The sequence below is a fragment of the Saccopteryx bilineata genome, chromosome 1 (assembly GCF_036850765.1).
Source record: "Saccopteryx bilineata isolate mSacBil1 chromosome 1, mSacBil1_pri_phased_curated, whole genome shotgun sequence".
Lineage (NCBI taxonomy): Eukaryota > Metazoa > Chordata > Mammalia > Chiroptera > Emballonuridae > Saccopteryx > Saccopteryx bilineata.
The window spans coordinates 263689649-263709542 of NC_089490.1; the positions used below are offsets into that span (position 1 = coordinate 263689649).

Here is a 19894-nt window from a genome sequence, read left to right on the forward strand (position 1 = left end):
CTGAACTAAAGCCTCCCTGTATTCTGCAACCATTTCTCTCAGCTTAGTTTCTGCAGAAATGCAGAATCAATCATCCTATTCTTTCTACCACATCATCTAAGGATTTGAAAACAGCTATCATTTATATTTCTGAATTCATCTGCAGATGGAACTTCCCTAATTTTTTCACGTATTTTCTTGAGAAGCTCAAGGTCATCACCCTCCTGTTCTTACTCTGCCAAACACTGTAATACTTGGCCTTAGGCTACTTAAAATGTGACACCTAGAATAGAACATGATATTCTAGCTGTAGTTGATCTTACCTCATTGGAGTCCAATGGGATTGTTCTTCTGATCTGGATACATCCTTCAATCAGTACACTCTTACAAGGTTTTCGTTATTGCTTGTGTGCTGTACTGTGCACTTAAGTTGGAATTGGGTCAAACAAAACTGCCAGTCTTTTTTCTGAGTACCATTATAAGTCAGTTTCCCTTCCTTTAACCTTGGCAATAGAATGTGCCCAACTTCTTAAATTGGTCTCAGCACTGAAATGATTTTAAATCTTAATAATGTCTTCATATTTAACCATTCCTAATCTGTTATCTGTAAATTTGATAATATATCTTCTATGAAATTTCTTGTGTCTTCACCCAAAGGACTAGAAATTTCCCTCATTTTAATGTGAATCATTATTCAACTCTCTTAGATTGTTTCAACAGCTAGGAATCCACCTAGCTCAGTGGTAGTCAACCTGGTTCCTACCACCCACTAGTTGGCGTTCTAGCTTTCATGGTGGGTGGTAGCAGAGCAACTAAAGTATAAATAAAAAGATTTAACTATAGCCTGACCAGGCGGTGGCACAGTGGATAGAGCGTCAGACTGGGATACGGAGGACCCAGGTTTGAGACCCCGAGGTCGCCAGCTTGAGTGCAGGCTTATCTGGTTTGAGCAGGACTCACCAGCTTGGACCCAGGGTCGCTGGCTTGAGCAAGGGGTTACTTGGTCTGCTGTAGCCCCATAGTCAAGGCACACGTGAGAAAGCAATCAATGAACGGCTGAGGTGTTGCAACGAAAAACTGATGATTGATGCTTCTCTCTCCATTCCTATCTGTCCCTGTCTATCCCTCTCTCTGACTCTGAATCTGTAAAAAAGTAAATAAAAGTCTTCTAAAAAACAAAAATATTTAACTATAGTAAGTTGTTTTATAAAAGATTTATTCTGCCTGACCAGGTGGTGGTGCAGTGGATAAAGCATCAGACTGGGATGAAGAAGACCCAGGTTCGAGACCCCGAGGTTGCCAGCTTGAGCAAAAGCTCACCAGCTTGGACCCAAGGTCGCTGGCTCAAGCAAGAGGTTATTCAGTCTGCTGAAGGCCCGTGGTCAAAGCACATATGAGAAAGCAATCAATGAACAACTAAGGTCTTGCAACAAAAAACTGATTGATGCTTCTCATCTCTCTCCGTTTCTGTCTCTCCCTGTCTATCCCTCTCTCTCTCTGTCCCTGTAAAAAAAAGAAAAGAAAAAAAAAGATTTATTCTGCCAAACTTAGCAAAAATTCAACATAAAGTACTTGGTAAGTAATTATTATTATATGCTTTAACTTGTTATAACTCTGCTTTATAAATTTTATAAAGTAAAGTTACTTCCCTACTTTATAAATCACCATTACTGTGGAACCGGTGGGCGGGTAAAAAATTTTACTACTAACAGAGATACAAAAGTGGGCGGTAGGTATAAAAAGGTTGACTAACCCTGACCTAGCTAATGATTATCCAGTCATGACCTCATCTTAGCCACAAAGATGTCAATAGAGACATCAAGTGTCTTTTTGGGTTTGGTGAACATTGTTCCTTTAAACCAATCCAAGCCAGGCCTTGGCTGAGTAGCCCAGTTGATTGCAGTGTTGACCCGATATGCCAAGGCTGTAGGTTTGATTCCTGGTCAGAACATACAAGAATCAGCCAATAAATGTGTAAAGAAGTGGAACAACAACTTGATATTTCTATCCTTCTTCCTCACTCTCTCTAAAAATCAATAATTAAAAGAACAAAACAAACAAAAAAATGGCCTAAGCCATACAGCTTCTATGAGGACAAATGCTAGAGACATTTTATCATGGCCATGAATTTTTAGGAGCCTCCAGGCACAATGAAATTAGCACCTAGACTGGGCAGCAGCCTGTGAGCAGACACAGACACACTGTGTAATATTTACCCCTTCCCTTTTCTTACACATACATAGAGGACCAGATACACTGGTTCTGTATGTTATTAGAAAAGGAAACTGAGGTAAATGCAACCAAATAAAAGCTCAAGAATTACTCATTGAGAGAGGTGTGTGAGCGGTTGTGATCATTACTCCAATTTTTCAAAAAAATTTTACAAAGTTTCCATTTATAGGATTATTGTATGTTGGAAAAGAGTATATTGATCTAGTACTCAGGTTTGATGACTTTAACTCTTTGTCTTGATACAGTTGGTACTAGATAAGCATTGTTTCCAGTGGAAATTTCTTCATTAAAGATGATTTTTTTTTTGGGGGGGGGGGGACAGAGACAGAGAGAGAGTCAGAGAGAGGGACAGATAGGGACAGACAGAAAGGGAGAGAGATGAGAAGCATCAATTCTTTGTTGTGGCACCTTAGTTGCTCATTGATTGCTTTCTCATATGTGCCTTGACCAGGGGCTCCAGCAGGGTGAGTGACCCCTTGCTCAAGCCAGTGACCTTGGGCTTCAAGCCAATGACCATGAGGCCATGTCTATGATACTAAGCTCAAGCCAGTGACCCCGTGCTCAAGCTGGTGACCCTATGCTCAAGTAGGATGAGCCCATGCTCAAGTGGTGACCTCAGGGTTTTGAACGTGGGTCCTCTGCATCCCAGTCCAATGCTCTATCCACTGTGCCACTGCCTGGTGAGGCCATTAAAGATGACTTAAAAGAATAAACCAGATGTTGACCCTTTCAAAGAAAATGGAAGCATGTGTGTTTGTTTTTGCTTTCATTATCCTCACCAAATAGTCATAAGAGAAGAAATATCTGTTTGAGGGGTGAGCCAGTTTTAGACGGGAGACACATAATACTGTGCCGAGGGGAGAAAAGACTTGGTCCCTACCTCTAAACCCAATTTGGGGGATTGGTATTTTAATATAGTTTCTTCAGAGCAACAAAAATTGCTGTGAATGATGAAATGAAAATAAAAATAAAATGGTCATAAACAAAGCAGTTGATCCAGTGAGGAGGCAGGACTGCTATGTACCTTAATTCATTCACAAAGGCTAAAGGCAAAATGGTATAGCACAAAGTTAAGTCATTCTCTCCTAGTTGAGGCAAGTACAAAGTAGAAAATCATATCAATTTTCAAAAGAACTATCTCTATTTTAGCCTCTTACACAACGCAGGTTGCCAAGTTTAGAGAACTACAGATATCTACCTTTCCTTATGTTATTTTAAGGAAGGCAAGATTCTAGTGTGAACACCTTAAGTGATAACTCTTCAAGATAGTTTTTAATTACAAACGTTGGTATAGAAGGAAAAACCTCGGTATTAGATGGCATAACATCAAGACTTTTCTATCCCTTCATTGTGGCATCTTAAAATTAAACCTTTAGAAATCATGCCTACTATCAATTAACATAAACTATTTAAGAACTTGCCCTCAGCAACACCATGATGCCTCCAAAACCTGAAACAGGCTTAAATCTCATGAATCGATAACAAAGAAAGACTCTTTTTATGTGTGACTCAGTCCATAAATCTGAAATGTAGACTGTCCAAAGACAATTTCTATAGTTACCCACCATTCAGAGGGTGCTCTGATCTGGAAAGAAAGAACAAGCAGATGGATGGTCACATTAAAAAGAGGCTTTAAAAATATGCTATAGTTTTAAGTTATGCTAAGAAATTTGTTTTTTGGTGAGTATTTACTTTTGTTGATGTTGGTATATTCAAATATTAGATGAGCACACTGATTGGGTAGCTCAGATGTTTAGAGCCTTGTCCCAACACACCCAGGTTGTGGGTTCAATTTCTGGTCAGGACATATCCAAGAATCAACTAATGAATGCATAAATAAGTGGAACAACAAATAGATGTCTCTCTCTCCCTCTTCCTTTCTCTCTCTCTCTAAAATAAATAAATACGTAAATAGAACAACACCACAGTATTTTATTTCTTTTATATATTTCAGTTTTAACATTAATGTATGAAAGAAATGGGAGTTCATTCCATGGATAAAATGCAACTTTATTGTGTGCAGCCTTTTTCACATCAAGTATTAGTTTTTCCATGTGAAATAAGTTAAGATTTAAAATGATAAACTTATTGTTAAGGAGACACATTAGGCAATAGAGAAAACTGAAGAGAGTTTTTGTTTGAAACTGTAAAACAGAACAGTCTGGGGAAAAAAATGATAGAAAAGTACCACAGGTTGTTAAGACCATAAAAAACAGCTTTGGGGACCAGAGGCAGTGACATTGACTGAGTGCAGCAGTGAAAAGGGCCAGGCATTTGTTTCCAAAGGGAGGATAGGATTTCATGTGCATGTTTAAGGTATTTGCTTGGCAGTAATAACCCTGGAATTTTCTTCTGTGAATCTAAAGCTCTCAATTTTTCATGCTGGCCATCATTTTATTATGCAGCATAATATTTTTCATTTAGCACAAATTCATTTGAACTACACAATAGAAAAGTTTGAAGTTTGTCCCTGGTCATACCTCAGGTACAGAATGGGAAGCAACTGGAAGACTTATGTAGGGTACATTCAAAATTTGTTTTTTTCATTTAAAATGTTTTTTTTATCCTGTTGTGGTTTTCTTACTGAGTAGGCTCCTAGAGGAAAAGCAAGTATTGTGAGTTTACCGGTCTGCTACAGAATTGGAATTTAGGCTCATATTTAGTAGAAGGGAGATCCCAAGGGTCACTGAAAATAAAAATCACCAGACAAAATCGACTACCAAAGAGCCCCCCGCCAGGTCCAAGTTTAGGCACACATGTAAAGTACGGGGCAGCTGTCCTAAAACTCATCTGCCCAGAGCCCACTCTTTGGAGTTTGAGCCCTTACTCTGAGTCTGCTTCAACTCTCTGAACAGCCATTGGTGACCTGTGACCAGCCACTTTGGGTGAGGTGGGCCGTAAAGGAAGCAAAGTTCTCACCACCTTTTAGAAACACGAGAGAAACCTCTGCATTAGTGTTCTTATTGGCAAATATGCCAACACTGACGATCCTGTATGCTGACGTGAAAACAAACCCCCAATACAGGATCCCGGACCCTCGAATACAAGACACAAAGACTGGTAATATACATAAGGCTAGTTAGACTCCATAATTGTCTGGTATTCTCTGACTGGACTTTGGACAGAAAAGACAAACCCAAACGGAGAAACATCATTTAAGTGTGGCAGAAAGTTGGAATCACAAGGCCTGAGACACAAAGATAATTTCATCATGGAGGCATATTCCCCTGGTCCTGAGGTATGTAGGCAAAGAGGTCACACTCCTCTGGAGACAAAGACTCAAAGTCAACACAGGGCTCCAAGAAAACGTTCACCAGAGGAATGTGGTGATTCATTTACGTCCAGAAATCCCAAGTAAAAAACTGCAAGATGCAAGAAGGATCAAATTATGTAACGTATATGATTCGATGTAAAAAATCTGAGCCCTCTCACATTATATTATCTAGATTATAAGAGTAAAAAATCAAATTACATTCACATGAAATTTTTATAGAAAGAAATCAAATCTATTTTTATGAAATTTTATAGTACAATTATTTTCAAATCGGTCTTTTCTTAGGTTACCGTATTTATAATTCCATTTACATCTGTATAATTTTTCAAGTCACAAAACAAAAGTCAGTCAATAGAAATCTACATTTTCATTTGCAAAACTCCTTTCAGTTTCCAGGCCAATAACACATGGCGATGTCGACTTGTCCTCCAGACATGGACTGCTACCAGAGCCCAGTTTACAGAGCATGCAGGCCTCTGCTCATTAGGAACGCTTTTTGGTTTGGCTCACGTTTCAAGAAATTCTGGAGCATGTCCATGCCGTCCAGAGATCCCCCAGGTTTCAGGATTAGGTTTCTGTATTTCATTCCAACCTAATAAAATAAAACATCATGCCTAACAATTCACGGTCATAGCAATTTTCCAAATCTCTAGATGCAAAAGAGAAAGGGGTAGGGGTGAAAAAAAAAGAGGACGTTGAGCTCCACTCTGTCTGGATGTTCCCTTTTGCTGGGCTGCAACTCTGTGGTATTTATTTATTTTGGTAGCCAAGAGATCTGGAGCTTAGACCTCCGGCCTTTCTACTTCCCTTTATTACTGTCTTGTCTCCTTTGATTCTCAGCAGTGAATTGACAATGTGAACAAACAGACCAACAAAAAGTAGCCAGGTGGAATGCATAACAGTTTCCTATTTGTTATCCCCTCTCAAATGCGATTTCAAAAGGGTTAGCAAAGCAAATGTTCAAGTAGGCCACAAGCAGGGGTTCTGCATACCTTGAAACAGTGACACAGCTCCTGCCAAATGGCTTTTGCTCTGTTTTTATAAAGGGTTCATAAAAAAAAAATCCCTATTCCTTGTGGACAAGGGGGTGGCAGGAACAGCACATGGCCCACAGCGGATAGTTGGACATCTCGGCAGGTGCCGCACTAGGAATGAGGACCTTCGTTAAGTGTTTTTGGGGACCAGATCTGTAATTTTAAAATATATCACTGTTCCTTTGTTTTTATTTACATAAACACATGAGCAGTGAAAGAAAAGAACTGTTACTCAATATTTGTGTTATTCAATATTTTTACTTCTTTCTCACCATCTTTTAGGGAAGCAAGGCAAGACAATTCAATGAAGCATTATTCTAAATGTACACATAAAACAATAGATCACAGAGTAACACTCTGAATTTTATAGCCATTATACCATTTGATCAATAGAACCAAGAATTTTTTTGAGAACCAGAATAGCTAGACAATTTTCAGAGACAAAAGTAATGTAATTTTTGACTTACAACAATGATTCTAAGTCTAGTCAAACTCTTAGGGAAAATAAAACATGGGTGAATGAAATCTACCAATTTAGATGCAAAACTACTTAATGTCCCAGAGGGTCATCAAATTAAAACTTCCGGGTTAGCTTTTGGTTTTAAACAGAGACCATCAACTTATTAATCATATGAAGGCTAATATCTAACTTTATAGTCTAGGCCCTAATCAGGAATAAATAATCAAACACAGTTACCTTCTCATAAACTCTAGGCAACACTATCCAATAGAACTACAATGTGAGCCACATATATAACTTTAAATTTTCTAAAAATCACATTTTAAAAAGTAAAAAATATATTTTGATATTTTATTTATTATTCAATGAAAGGTGGGGAGGCAGAGAGACAGACTCCCACATGTGCCCCGACTGAGATCCACCTGGCAAACCCACTAGGGGGTGATGCTCTGCCCGTCTGGGGTCATGCTCCGCTGCTCAGCAACTGAGCTTTTCTTAGTGCCTGAAATGGAGGCCATGGAGCCATCCTCAGCATGCCTGGGCCAACTCGCTCCAAATGAGCCCTGACTGCAGGAGGGGACGAGAGAGAGACAGAGAGAGAGAGAGAGAAAGTGAGAGAGGGAAGGGTGGAGAAGCAGATGGGTGCTTCTCCTGTGTGCCCTGACCAGGAATTGAACACAGGGCATCCACACACTGGGCTGATGCTCTACCACTGAACCAACTGGCCAGGGCCAAAATATTTTATTTAAACCAGTATATCTACAATATTATTTCACATGTATCAATAAAAATATTATTGAGATTTTTTGTTGTTGTAAATCTTCAAAATCTAGTGTTTTTTATACTTATAGCACATCTCAATTCTTCAGCTGCACTAGCCACATTTCAAGTACTCCATAGCTACATGTCGCTATCAAGCTAGGACCTAAATGTGAGTGATTGTCATAGACTATTCTTTTAGTAGCAGATCAGAGCTCTCGAGCCTGACCACAATTTACCCTTACCCATCCCTTCCATTCATTGACTAATGTGTCTAAATTTGACCAGGGGTAAGTTAAGGAGGAAGGAGTGGCAACAAAAGACTGTTCTCTTGGGGTTAGCAGTATAGGAAGAAGTTAGAAAAAAATGTGAGTTAAATTTATCTGCAGACTAATAAAAACATTTTAATCCTTTTATTATGGAAAAATTTTATATACTAATAGCCAAGAAAACAGTATAATGAACCCTCATGTACCTATCATCCAGCCTCAATAATTTTAATATTTATCTGCAGAAATTCTTAATGCTCATGATCTAAGAATCCTTTATTTTTTTTAAAAAAGACACTTCATTGCACAAACATTATAGGAACATTTGTGAAAAATCTAAATAAAGTAAAAAATAAATTATCCAAAATGCTGATATCTTGCAACATATTATATTGTACAATGAATGGTAGTTTAAGTGGTAAAAGAAAATAAAAAGCAAGTTTTGAGCTAGCTGCACGGTGCCATGAAGAGCCAGCTCACGCCTCCTGTGAATGGTAAAGTCACTGCAGAGCAGGGCACTTGTAGTCAAACAGTATGTGGTCAGCACAGCTCTAGTCCTCTCCTGCTCAGAGCTCCAAACAAGTTGATTCAATTTCCTGAATTACGGAGCAATGGCCTTTTAATGGTTTCATTTCCCTTACAATGAAGTTTGGAGAAGGGTTTAGGAGTCATTTTGGTAACAGTATCTTGCTTTTTTAAAAAAAATAAAAATAAAAGAAAGAAACAATTGAACTTTTGCATTTTTAGGAAGGTACCAGCCCCTCTGGGGGAGAGAACATGGTCTGGGAGACATATGCCAAAAGTGGAAAGAGTCTTTGCCTTAAGTTGCTCTTTGTTTATACAGTAAAAAAATTTCTACTATGAGGAAAGTAGGAAGAGAAGTTCTAAGAAAATCACTAACATTTTTCATGCTAAAAAAATCTTTCAGGGCCTGACCTGTGGTGGCGCAGCGGATAAAGCGTCAACCTGGAAACACTGAGGTTGCCGGTTCAAAACCCTGGCTTGCCTGGTCAAGGCACATATGGGAGTTGATGCTTCTTGCTCCTCCCCCTTCTCTCTATCTCTCCCCCTCCTCTCTAAAATGAATAAATAAAAAAAAACATTAAAAAAAAATCTTTCAGGAGGATCAGCATATAGTAAGTGCCTCACCAGTTCTATGAGTGACAGTCACCTCAGGTTTTTCATCCTGTGTAAATCCTCTCCCACAGGGATGTTTTCTAAAGCCAGGGCAGGAGCTGTGGAGTCAGGCCCAGATTTGGCTCTTGGCTGGACTTGTGTCTTGGTTTCCTTACCTGTAGAATGGGAATATGCCCACCTCACACAGTTTATGGAGAATCAGAGGAGATGATTTAAGTGTATTGCCTACTCTCTACTATAGTACCTGGCACAAAGTAGTCAGTAAAACTTAGTAGTCATCTACCCCTCCTTTCATTTCCTTCCCTCTCACATTGCTCCTAAGTTTAGTTTCTTAGGAAGAGCTCAGGGAAACAAATGCAATCCTGTTTTGGTATTTCCTTAAAATTAGTTGTGTCCTACTAAAGATAATAATAATAAAAGCACTGCCTGATAGTGATAATGCAGTGGATAAAGCATCAACCTGGGATGCTAAGGGCCCAGGTTCAAAACCCAAGGTCTTCAGCTTGAACGCAGGCTCACCAGCTTGAGCATGTGGTTACCAGCTTGAGCGTGGGATCACTGTCATGATCCCATGGTGGCTGGCTTAAGCACAAAGGTTGTTGGCTTGAGCAAGGGGTCACTGGCTTGGCTAGAGCCCCCTAGTCAAAACACACATAAAAAAAGCAATCAATGAACAACTAAGGTGCTGTAACTACAAGTTGATGCTTCTCATCTCCATCCCTTCCTCTACCTCTCAAAAAAAAAAAAAAAAAAAAAAGAAGAAGAAAAAGAAAAGAAAAATAGAAACAAGAGACTTCATGTTCACTTTTAGTATGAACTAGAATACATAATTCACTAGGAATATTAAGTAGGAGAGAAAGGGCACTCACTTTATCTAAGAATCTGCACCCTTTATTTGGGGTAGTACTTAAAGAGCAATCATAACTATGTGAATGAAGGATGCCCATCTATCAGTAATGAGAACACTCATAGATGGGAAACAGACGGGGTCTCCTGCTATCTCTGGCACCTCTGAAGCAGTACGTCCAAGCTCCCACTGCCTTCCAAACCTACCTTCCACTTTCTCCTTCTCAATACGATCTGGCTCTGGGGAGTGGAGCCAGAGTTGGCTCCTTCCTACACGGAGGAACAAGCATCAGGGTAGATCAGGCAACTACCAGGCTCACCAGCCTGCTTTCAAAGTGGATTTTGAAATCTTTCCTTCCACAGCCCATCTGCAAACTCCTTCCCGACAGTATGCCCTTTCTTTTCTATGACAGTGGGAAGACTGTGGGTGGAAAATGATTACCTTTGACAAAAACAAAGAAGGAGGGAGAAAGCAAAAGATTGGTACTGGTAGTCACGAAGATAAAAGCAAGAACAGTGGGCTCTGCCTGGGTAGCTCGGTTGGTTAGAGCAGTGGTCCCCAACCTTTTTTGGGCCACGGACCGGTTTAATGTCAGAAAATATTTTCACGGACCGGCCTTTAGGGTGGGACGGATAAATGTATCACAGGACTGAGACAAGCATCAAGAGTGAGTCTTAGACGGATATAACAGAGGGAATCTGGTCATTTTTTAAAAATAAAACATCGTTCAGCCTTAAATATAAATAAAACGGAAATAATGTAAGTTATTTATTCTTTCTCTGCGGACCGGTACCAAATGGCCCACGGACCGGTACCGGTCCGCGGCCCGGGGGTTGGGGACCACTGGGTTAGAGCATTATCCCAATAAACCAAGGTTGCAGGCTCAATTCCCAGTCACAGCACTTATGGGAGTCAATCAATGAATGTATAAATTAGTGGAACAACAAATTGATGTTTCTCTCTCTCCCTTTCTAAAATCAGTCAAATTAAAAAACAAACAAAAACAAAACAAGAACAGTAGTAGGAATCTTTGCTTGATTGGAAGTGGCCTTCTAGAAACCTCAAGCAAAGTTTCAATTTGTGAGGATATAAGGATAAATCTTTAAGGGGAGGGAGTAGATCAGGAGGAAAAAGGTACCGTGGGTAGTAGTTCTATTAGTGGGTAAAGGAATGAAAGGTACCCACTTGTAACAGCAGTAATTAAAAAGAACAGGTCTGAAGCAGAAGACACACACAAAGATGAAAACAGTTCCTATTACAAGGGCCTTTGGGCCTTATGATTTAGGAGGTAAGATAAAGAAATACACAATTAACAGGGCAGATTATTAGGACTTTAAGACAAACACAAAGAAGGGCTGTAAGAACACAAAGGAAGAAAAACTTTCCAGCTGGTTGGGATTCAAGACTTTGAAGGTCTGGCCTTGTAAATATTCAAGAAGCAGGTTGGAAATCAATCCTACTTCCTTCCTTTGTCCTTTAAATCAGGCAAAATCTAACTCCGTTAGAAAAGGTTGAAGTGTAAGAAAAATCAGCTTTTAGGTGACAGATCTGGAGAGCTAAAGCAGAAGGTAATCCGTTTGTAGGGCCTGTCAGGAGAGGAAATTTCATATTCTCCCTCAGCAACACATTATAGCAGGAATTGGGTTTAGGAGGCACTGAAATACATACTTAGCTATATATTATATATACATTCTCTGCCACGTAATTCTTCATGTGTAACCAAGATTCTTCATGTCTCCTTTTTCTTTTTAAAAAAATTAATTTATTGGGATGAATTGGTTAATAAAATTATAAAGGTTTCAGGTGCACAGTTCTATACTACATCATCTGTATATTGCACTGTGTTCACCACCCCAAGTCAAGTCTCCTTCTATCACCATCTATCTATCCCCCTTTCCCCTTTTATGCCTCCCCCTACACTCCTTTTCCACTCATAGTCTTCACACTGTTGTGTATGTCAGTGAGTTGTTTCTTTTTTCTTTGCTCAATCCCTTCACGTTTCCCAACCCCCTTCCCCTTTGACCGCTGTCAGTCTGTTCTCTGCATCAAGATTTTTCATGTTTCTGTGTCTGGTCTGTTATTGAATGTAAGTAAGCCCTAGCTGCTTCTTTATGACATTATGCATTAAAATATAATAGCTACACTTTATCTTGATTTTTCTTGGTATTCTTTTCAGCAGCAATAGTTGTTTGTAGTTCTTCATTGATGAAAAAAACAAAGCTTAGCAATTTCTCTACATGCAGAAGAGGAGGAAGATAATTCTACTTTAATAATAAAATTGCCTTTGAATCCACAATGTCTATTACCTCTTAGGAAAGTTTCCCACAATGAAGTTGCCCTATAAAAAGAAATGGCCCTAGTTAAAAGCCCCATTTTTTCAACCCTATGATTAGCTGCTGGATTTTGAAACTGTATCTGGTGACCTTGAAGATATCCTTAGAGAGCTCTTAAGCTTACTAGAAAAGTTAATATCTAGCAGTTCCTTTCCATAGAATTTAAGAGATCAGTTGGAGAAGTAAAAGATATGTCTGATGAGACTTCTCCATTTCCTACTAGAAACAAAGACTTTAGATAACATTTAACAAACTAATTAAATAGTTAAGTAATATCTCTATTTACTATGAAGAATGTAAAACACTGAAAAAAAAACCCAGAGGTAACAAACTGGGACAGACAGGAATGGAGAGATGACAAGCATCAATCATTAGTTTTTCGTTGCGCATTGTGACACCTTAGTTGTTCATTGATTGCTTTCTCATATGTGCCTTGACCAGGGGGCTCCAACAGAGCGAGTGACCTCTTGCTCAAGCCAGAGATATTGGGCTCAAGCTGGTGAGCCTTGCTCAAACCAGATGAATCTGTGCTCAAGCTGGCGACCTCGGGGTTTCGAACCTGGGTCCTCTGCGTCCCAGTCTGACATTCTATCCACTGTGCCACCGCCTGGTCAGGCAAGTGGCCAGTTCTAACTGTAGAACTGGTTGTATTTTTTGTTCAATGATGGAAAAGAAACAAAGCTTAGTAATTTCGCTAAATGCAAAAGAGGAGGAAGATAAGTCTAGCTAACAATGTAATTGCCTTTGAATCCACAATGTCTATTATCTCTTAGGGATAGAATGGAGACCACTGTACCAGAAATTATGCTATAGTTACCATATGGTATTCAAAAGACTGCAGGTTTACAGTTGATCCTTTCTACTTCTGTTTTCCCAGTGAGTAGGACATGTGCTACAGTTCTGCTTACTGAGAACTGTAATGGTTCTCAGAGCCAACTCTGGGCTTTGCAGGACGGCTAGAGATTACAGAGATAAGGCCTGGAGATACTCTTTTGTTGATACCAACAATCATGACCAATAAAGCCAACAATTCATGATCTTTCTAAGAATAGGATGTACTGACTCCTTGAAAAGCCGACCTGCTATCTTCTCAAAATGATCAAAATACATATATACATATTAGGAGCGTGAGGGCCTCCAGAAAACAAACTGTGCATAATATATTGTGATTCCACTCATTCTGTGATATTGTATTTGATCTGAAGCCATAAAAATTCTGTCTCTTCATCACAACATAATTCTTTTTACTATAAAAATTTATACCATAAAAATTCTTACTCTTCATCACAAAATAGTTGTAACAATGACCTAAGGTTTTTGTAAAACAGGAATGTTGTTCCAAAATACTAATTTTTAATAGGGGCTATTTGCATTTTTAATCAGGTGTTATTTTAGAGCAAACATTTGTAAAGTCAAAACAAATAAACACAAAACAACAACAAACAGTACACTCTTAGAGGGAATAAAATGGCTTTTTAAAAAGCTATTCCAGCCTTAGCTATGTAGCTCAGTTGGTTAGAGCATCGTCTCGATACCCCAAGGTTGCGAGTTCAATACCTGGTCATTGCACATAAAAGAATCAACTGATAAATGCATAAATAAGTGAAACAACAAATTGACATTTCTGGCCTGGGGTGGCGCAGTGGATAATGCGTCGACCTGGAAATGCTGAGGTTGCCGGTTTGAAACCCTGGGCTTGCCTGGTCAGGCACATATGGGAGTTGATGCTTCCAGCTCCCCCCCCCTGTCTCTCTGTCCTTTCTCTCTCTGTCTCTCTCTGTCTCCCTCTCTTTCCTCTCTAAAATGAATAAATAAAATAAAAATTAAAAAAAAATTGACATTTCTGTCTATCTCCCTTCCTCTTTCTCTCTCTAAAAACCAATCAATAAAAAAATAATAAAATAAAATAAGAAGCTGTTCCAGTATCTACCATAAGAGAACGCTGGGAGACAGGGATGCACGGAGATTCATCTTAGACAATGGAGCCACATTTAGCACTGTTGTGACAGCAGAGGGGTAATAAATGACATGATATTCCAGAGTATTTGATAGGAAAGAAAAAAGAAGGGATTACAGCCAGCTTCATAGCATAAGGCAAATAATAATAGATAGCACTGTTGGATCCAAAATTTTAGTAAAACTGAACACTGTTTTTAATATCACAAGGAAACTAAGTCCAAGTTGTCGGGCATCTTGCTTTCTCCAAGTTCAACCCAACCCCTTTGTTTAAATTAAGCATAGTCTGGCTGCCTGCCAAGCTGTGAAGCTTGAGAATAGGAGGAAGTTCAGAAACATAATGGCAGGATTGCTTCTGCTGGACTTGCAAGTTCCTTGGGATTCACTGGAATCAGTGCTTTGTACTTTGGCAATAGCCCTGACAGCTGGCAGAGAACAGGTAACAGTGGAGGGGGCTGGGCTGCGCTCCTGTGAGTGGGAGCACAGAGGAGATAAATGAGGATACTTAATTGAAAGTGTACCTAAGCACTTACGCTAGGAAACCTCAGTAACTACTAGGAGCCAGTAAGAGGATAGAATTGTGCCTTTATATATCTAGACTTGTGTCTCTGCAAACATTGTTCTCCGATTTCTGTAAATAGTCCATATTCTATGTAAAAATAAGAAAAGGCTCCATAAAAGTACAGGAAAATATTTAATAATCACTCAGAAATTTATCACCCAAAGACAACAATTGACAACATTTTTAGGTACTTTCCCCCTAAACATACATTTTAAAATAAAAATTTGTGTCCTAGGGTTTAAAATATTTATAATCCAATTTTTCTACTTTGCATAACAGTTATAGTAAACATTCCAGACAGAAGAAAAGGCTCACTGAAGCCTTTTTTCCCCATGCCCAAGTCTACTCTTCTGTGTGGAGGATGGAAAGATCTGGAAGATTTCATAAATGAGTGGCCACTTGATTAGGGCCTTTAAGAATGATAAGCTCTATGAGAGGCACAGACAAGAAAGGTAAACATTTTAGGTGGAAAAAATAAAATGAATATATTTGTGAAAGTAGAAAGACCTACAGGAACACAGAAATACGGCTGACATACGGGAGTTCTGGGAAGGAAGGAAGGAATTTGATAGCTAACCTCAGGGCTGTGAACAAAGAGAGGAATAACAAGCAAGAAGTTACAAAATAAAAAAATACTAGGGCCTTTAAAAGTTGACAATTGGGCCCTGGCCAGGTTGCTCAGGGGTTTGAGCATTGTCCCAATATGTCAAGGTTGTGAGTTTGATCCCCTGTCAGGGAGCATATAAGAATCAACCAATGAATGCATAAATAAGTGGAACAACAAATCGACATTTCACTCTCTCTCTCTCCCCCTTCGTCTCTCTCTAAAATCAACAAATTTTAAAAATTAAAAAGAAAAGCTGGCAGGCCCTGGCAGGTTGGCTCAGTGGAAGAGCGTCAGCCTGGCGTGCAGAAGTCCCAGGTTCGATTCCCGGCCAGGGCACACAGGAGAAGCGCCCATCTGCTTCTCCACCCCTCCCCCTCTCCTTCCTCTCTGTCTCTCTCTTCCCCTCCCGCAGCTGAGGCTCCATTGGAGCAAAGTTGGCCCAGGTGCTGAGGATGGCTCTGTGGCCTCTACCTCAGGCTCTAGAGTGGCTCTGGTCGCAACAAAGCAACGCCCTGGATGGGCAGAGCATCGCCCCCTGGTGGGCATGCCGGGTGGATCCTGGTTGGGAGCATGTGGGAGTCTGTCTGACTGCCTCCTGGTTTCCAACTTCATAAAAATACAAAAAAAAAAAGGCAAAGTTGGCAATCGAGTCATCAGTGGTTACTTGGTAGAGAGGATTATTTTCCAGTTCAGTGGATGGAGGTAAAAGCCAGGAAACAGAGGTTTGCAAACGCTGTTTCTTACACTAAGAAATTAGACTGTGCCCTGGCCAGTTGGCTCAGTGGTAGAGCGTCGGCCTGGCGTGCAGAAGTCCCGGGTTCGATTCCTGGCCAGGGCACACAGGAGAGGCGCCCATCTGCTTCTCCACCCCTCCCCCTCTCCTTCCTCTCTGTCTCTCTCTTCCCCTTCCACAGCTGAGGCTCCATTGGAGCAAGGATGGCCCGGGCGCTGGGGATGGCTCCTTGGCCTCTGCCCCAGGCGCTGGAGTGGCTCTGGTCGCGGCAGAGCGACGCCCCGGATGGGCAGAGCATCGCCCCCTGGTGGGCAGAGCATCGCCCCCTGGTGGGCGTGCCAGGTGGATCCTGGTCGGGCGCATGCGGGAGTCTGTCTGACTGTCTCTACCCGTTTCCAGCTTCAGAAAAATACAAAAAAAAAAATAAAAAAAAAGAAATTAGACTGTGAAAGGAAGAACACCTGAAAAGTAGTAGCACTGAGGTTATCAAAGCCAACAGCAATAACCCCAGTTATTTTTTTCAAGATGGCAAACTAGAGAGGCTTAGTATTAGAGAAATCACCTCTGAGACAGAAGAAAAGAAACACTGATTTATAAAAAGAAAAGGAAAGATCAATGATCTTAATTTTCTTAGTAGAGAGGAGAGAGATCCCCAGAGAAGAGTGAGGTGGTGGGGACTTGGGAACTCAGCAGGGAAGTGGAGCAGGACTGCAGAGTAACACTGGGTTTCCAGTTTGGTTGGGACAACATGTTAGGCATGTTAATGGAGTCATTCACTCTTCCCCAGGACACTCTGAATCCCAAGGGCACCATCTAAATGACATGAGGGAGGAATCTGGGGCTGGGCACTGGCTGAAGGTCATGTGGCAGTCAGGTATTTATGAGAACAGTAGTCAGTGGTTGACCATTGCTATTGTAATGAGTTGGCCGGGGACTGGAGGGAGACTTAAAGGGACCTAACAGCTTGGGTAGGGTGAGATGGAAGACAAAGTGATTGGAAAGGTTAGTATACAGACTGTAGGTACCCTGGAGGTGGGTTTTATCTTTTTTTGCGGTGGCAGGGCAGCAGGGACAGTATTCTAAATTACATCAATGTATGTCCGTGCTGAGAGCCTGATTTTGATAATTTATTCTTCTAATTTCTGAATCAAACAGAATGAAAAACACAATGAAAACACAGTGGAAAATGCATCAGCCCTAGGAAAAAATCTGACAGCTGAGTCTTCTACACAAGTGGAGACTAGGGGACTGTAACTCAGGAGGATGTGGCCGGCCGCCACCTGGCCGTCAGGTCGCTGTGCACAGACAGGAATGGCTCAGGTTAATGAAGCAGCTTAAATTATTTCAAGGCATTTAGGTTACAAGCTATGCAGTAGGTGGAGTATGCTGGCCACAGAAAAAGGGTGTCTCCCACAGAAAAATATAAGGAAAGTGTATAGAGAATATCGAAACATAAACAGACCACTTATGTCAGGAAGGAGTTTAGTTTTCTTTCCCAATCACCTATAAAGCTAAAACGTTCTATGGTACATGTCAAAACTAGCAGCTATAAATGAGCAAACGCATAAACAAAGCTTTGAATTTTAATTATGAAATATATTGGAATGTTAATAAGCAAGAAAATGCAGTAGGCTTTTTTTTAACTTACAGAATTAGAGTTAATCACTTGTATGCTGCAACTTGATGTATGATGATTTAAGAAGATGCAAGACTTTAAAGTTAAAAGCTGTTACCAAATCTCTTACTCTAATATCTAGGTGTAATAAATATTTTATACTAGGAGTTAAAGGGGAGAAAGCAACCATAAAATTAACAAAAAGAGAAAAAAGATATAATACCTCTGGATTCATTATTCCTTCCTTTTTAAAACAGCTGTAAAACATGTCCATGGAAAATACTTCACTCCAAAGATATCCATAATATTGGCCATCATATCCCCCTGCCAAATGTCCAAAAGTAGCTGGCATATTTGTGCCTTTAAAGAAAGATACATTTCAATCAATGTGATGGCAAATGTTAATTACCAGGTTGTCAACTAGCTAAGGTTTCCCTGCAGGAACTCCCTCTGAGGGAGGAGAGAGTGATAGGGTTTCACTTCCAGGACACTCTGGGTTTCCATGTGCCCTTGGCCAAAATGTTTACACACTTCTCTCCTGATGGCTCAACCTCAGAGCTGGTTTCGGCCCTCAGCTCTGGAATGCCAACAATAGTTTCAGAGGCTTGTCCACACCCTGCAGATAGCTCAGTGTTTCAGCGCCCCTCAGTCTGTTCTTATCCCTTAGATACATACGTGTTTTACAAATACTCTGATATGTCTATATTTTGTCATGCATCTTCATATCTAAAATGTATCAGAATGGTACTTATTTTAGGTTCATAATTATGGAAAACAAACTCTTAACTTGAAAAACAAGGTTTTACCAATGCCATCTACCTCTAGGACTACTTTAAAGAGGATTTTGTTAAAGTGGCCTGAGGCCACAAAGTTGCAGTAGGGTCTCCTATAAATATTAATATATTACAAAGAAAGTGATGAGCCTAGCTAGACTCCACTGACTCTTCTGGCCTTTATTATATCTATAACTATGACTGATTCATTTAAATTACAACTTATTGGTGAAAAAAGTCTCCTTACCACTATATATAAGTACAATTACATGTTGGCTTCAAATATATAAATATAAATGTAAATATGCCCTGGCTGGGTAGCTCAATTGGTTAGAGCGTCATCCCAATACTCCAAGGTTGCAGGTTTGATCCCAAGGTTGAAGGTCAGGGCACATACAAAAATGAACCAATAAGTGCATAAACAAGTAGAACAGCAAATCAAAGGTTCCCTCTCTCTCCCTTTTTTCTAAAAGATAAAAAAATTAAATGTAAGCACACATGTGTGTGCAACGATCCACCTACCCACATGAATCTCATAAGTATCAGGTTAGAGACTGTTAGGTCAAACTGATCTCAGAGTCAGAGAAGGAAACAAGGTAGAAGCTGTGCTTTTCTCTAAAACCACCCCTTCTGCCAGTTTCTTACTGAAGTCATTGGGAGGTTGTGGTGCGTACAGCGAGGGAGGAGCCAGATGGGTGCTGCCAAATGCTTCTGTGCTCTGGGGCGGGGACAATTGCTCATGCCTGATTACACTAAAATGCGGCAAAAGCTGGAGCCACCTTCCCTTCAAGCACTTTTTGACAGGATAACTCATAATATGGACAAAAGATATATTTATCCAAAAGTCACAGCCTGATTACAGAGATCAGAAACAAATTACATTAGGTAATCTGCCTGACAAACTTTACCTTCCCTGGAAGTGAGTATTCCCTGTGCTGCACAGGAGAAATGAACTCAAGTCATAACGGTATTTACATACCTGGAGTAGCTGCAACACCTAAGATTTCTGTGCAGTATTTGGCATATTCACTTGCAGCATCCAGCGATGTATTGGTATGGAGAGACTGATCAACTTTGCTCAAAACAATCTGGCGTAAGGTCAGAAGACCTAATAACATAAGAATGTTTGGGCATGTTTTGTAGGAGAGAACTGTGTGTACTACTAGTACCGTATGATCATAGATTTCAAAAACGGATTCCTGTAGTACTCATTACAAAATGGAAGCAAAACATTTCATTCAAGATTGAAAAGTAGATGCAATTTTTTTCTTGGATACTATCCCAGGGTTCAGTATTCCAATATATTTAGTGGTCTTTCCATGTT

General features: G+C 40.1%; 1 protein-coding gene across 4 annotated transcripts in view; it reads right to left on the bottom strand.

The window, feature by feature from the left end:
- Window positions 1-4123: 4123 nt before the first annotated feature.
- The window catches only part of NLN (neurolysin), a 107816-nt gene continuing 92045 nt past the window's right edge, over window positions 4124-19894 (bottom strand). For 3 of the 4 annotated variants that reach the window (XM_066242125.1, XM_066242115.1, XM_066242107.1), the window contains 3 exons: window positions 19550-19678; window positions 18021-18157; window positions 4124-6077 (listed from right to left, as the gene is read on the bottom strand). In XM_066242125.1, the coding sequence (XP_066098222.1) occupies window positions 5943-6077; window positions 18021-18157; window positions 19550-19678 (401 nt within the window). In that variant the 3' untranslated portion in view covers window positions 4124-5942. The remainder of the gene's footprint in view (window positions 6078-18020; window positions 18158-19549; window positions 19679-19894) is intronic. The other variant, XM_066242131.1, reaches the window with a different exon arrangement.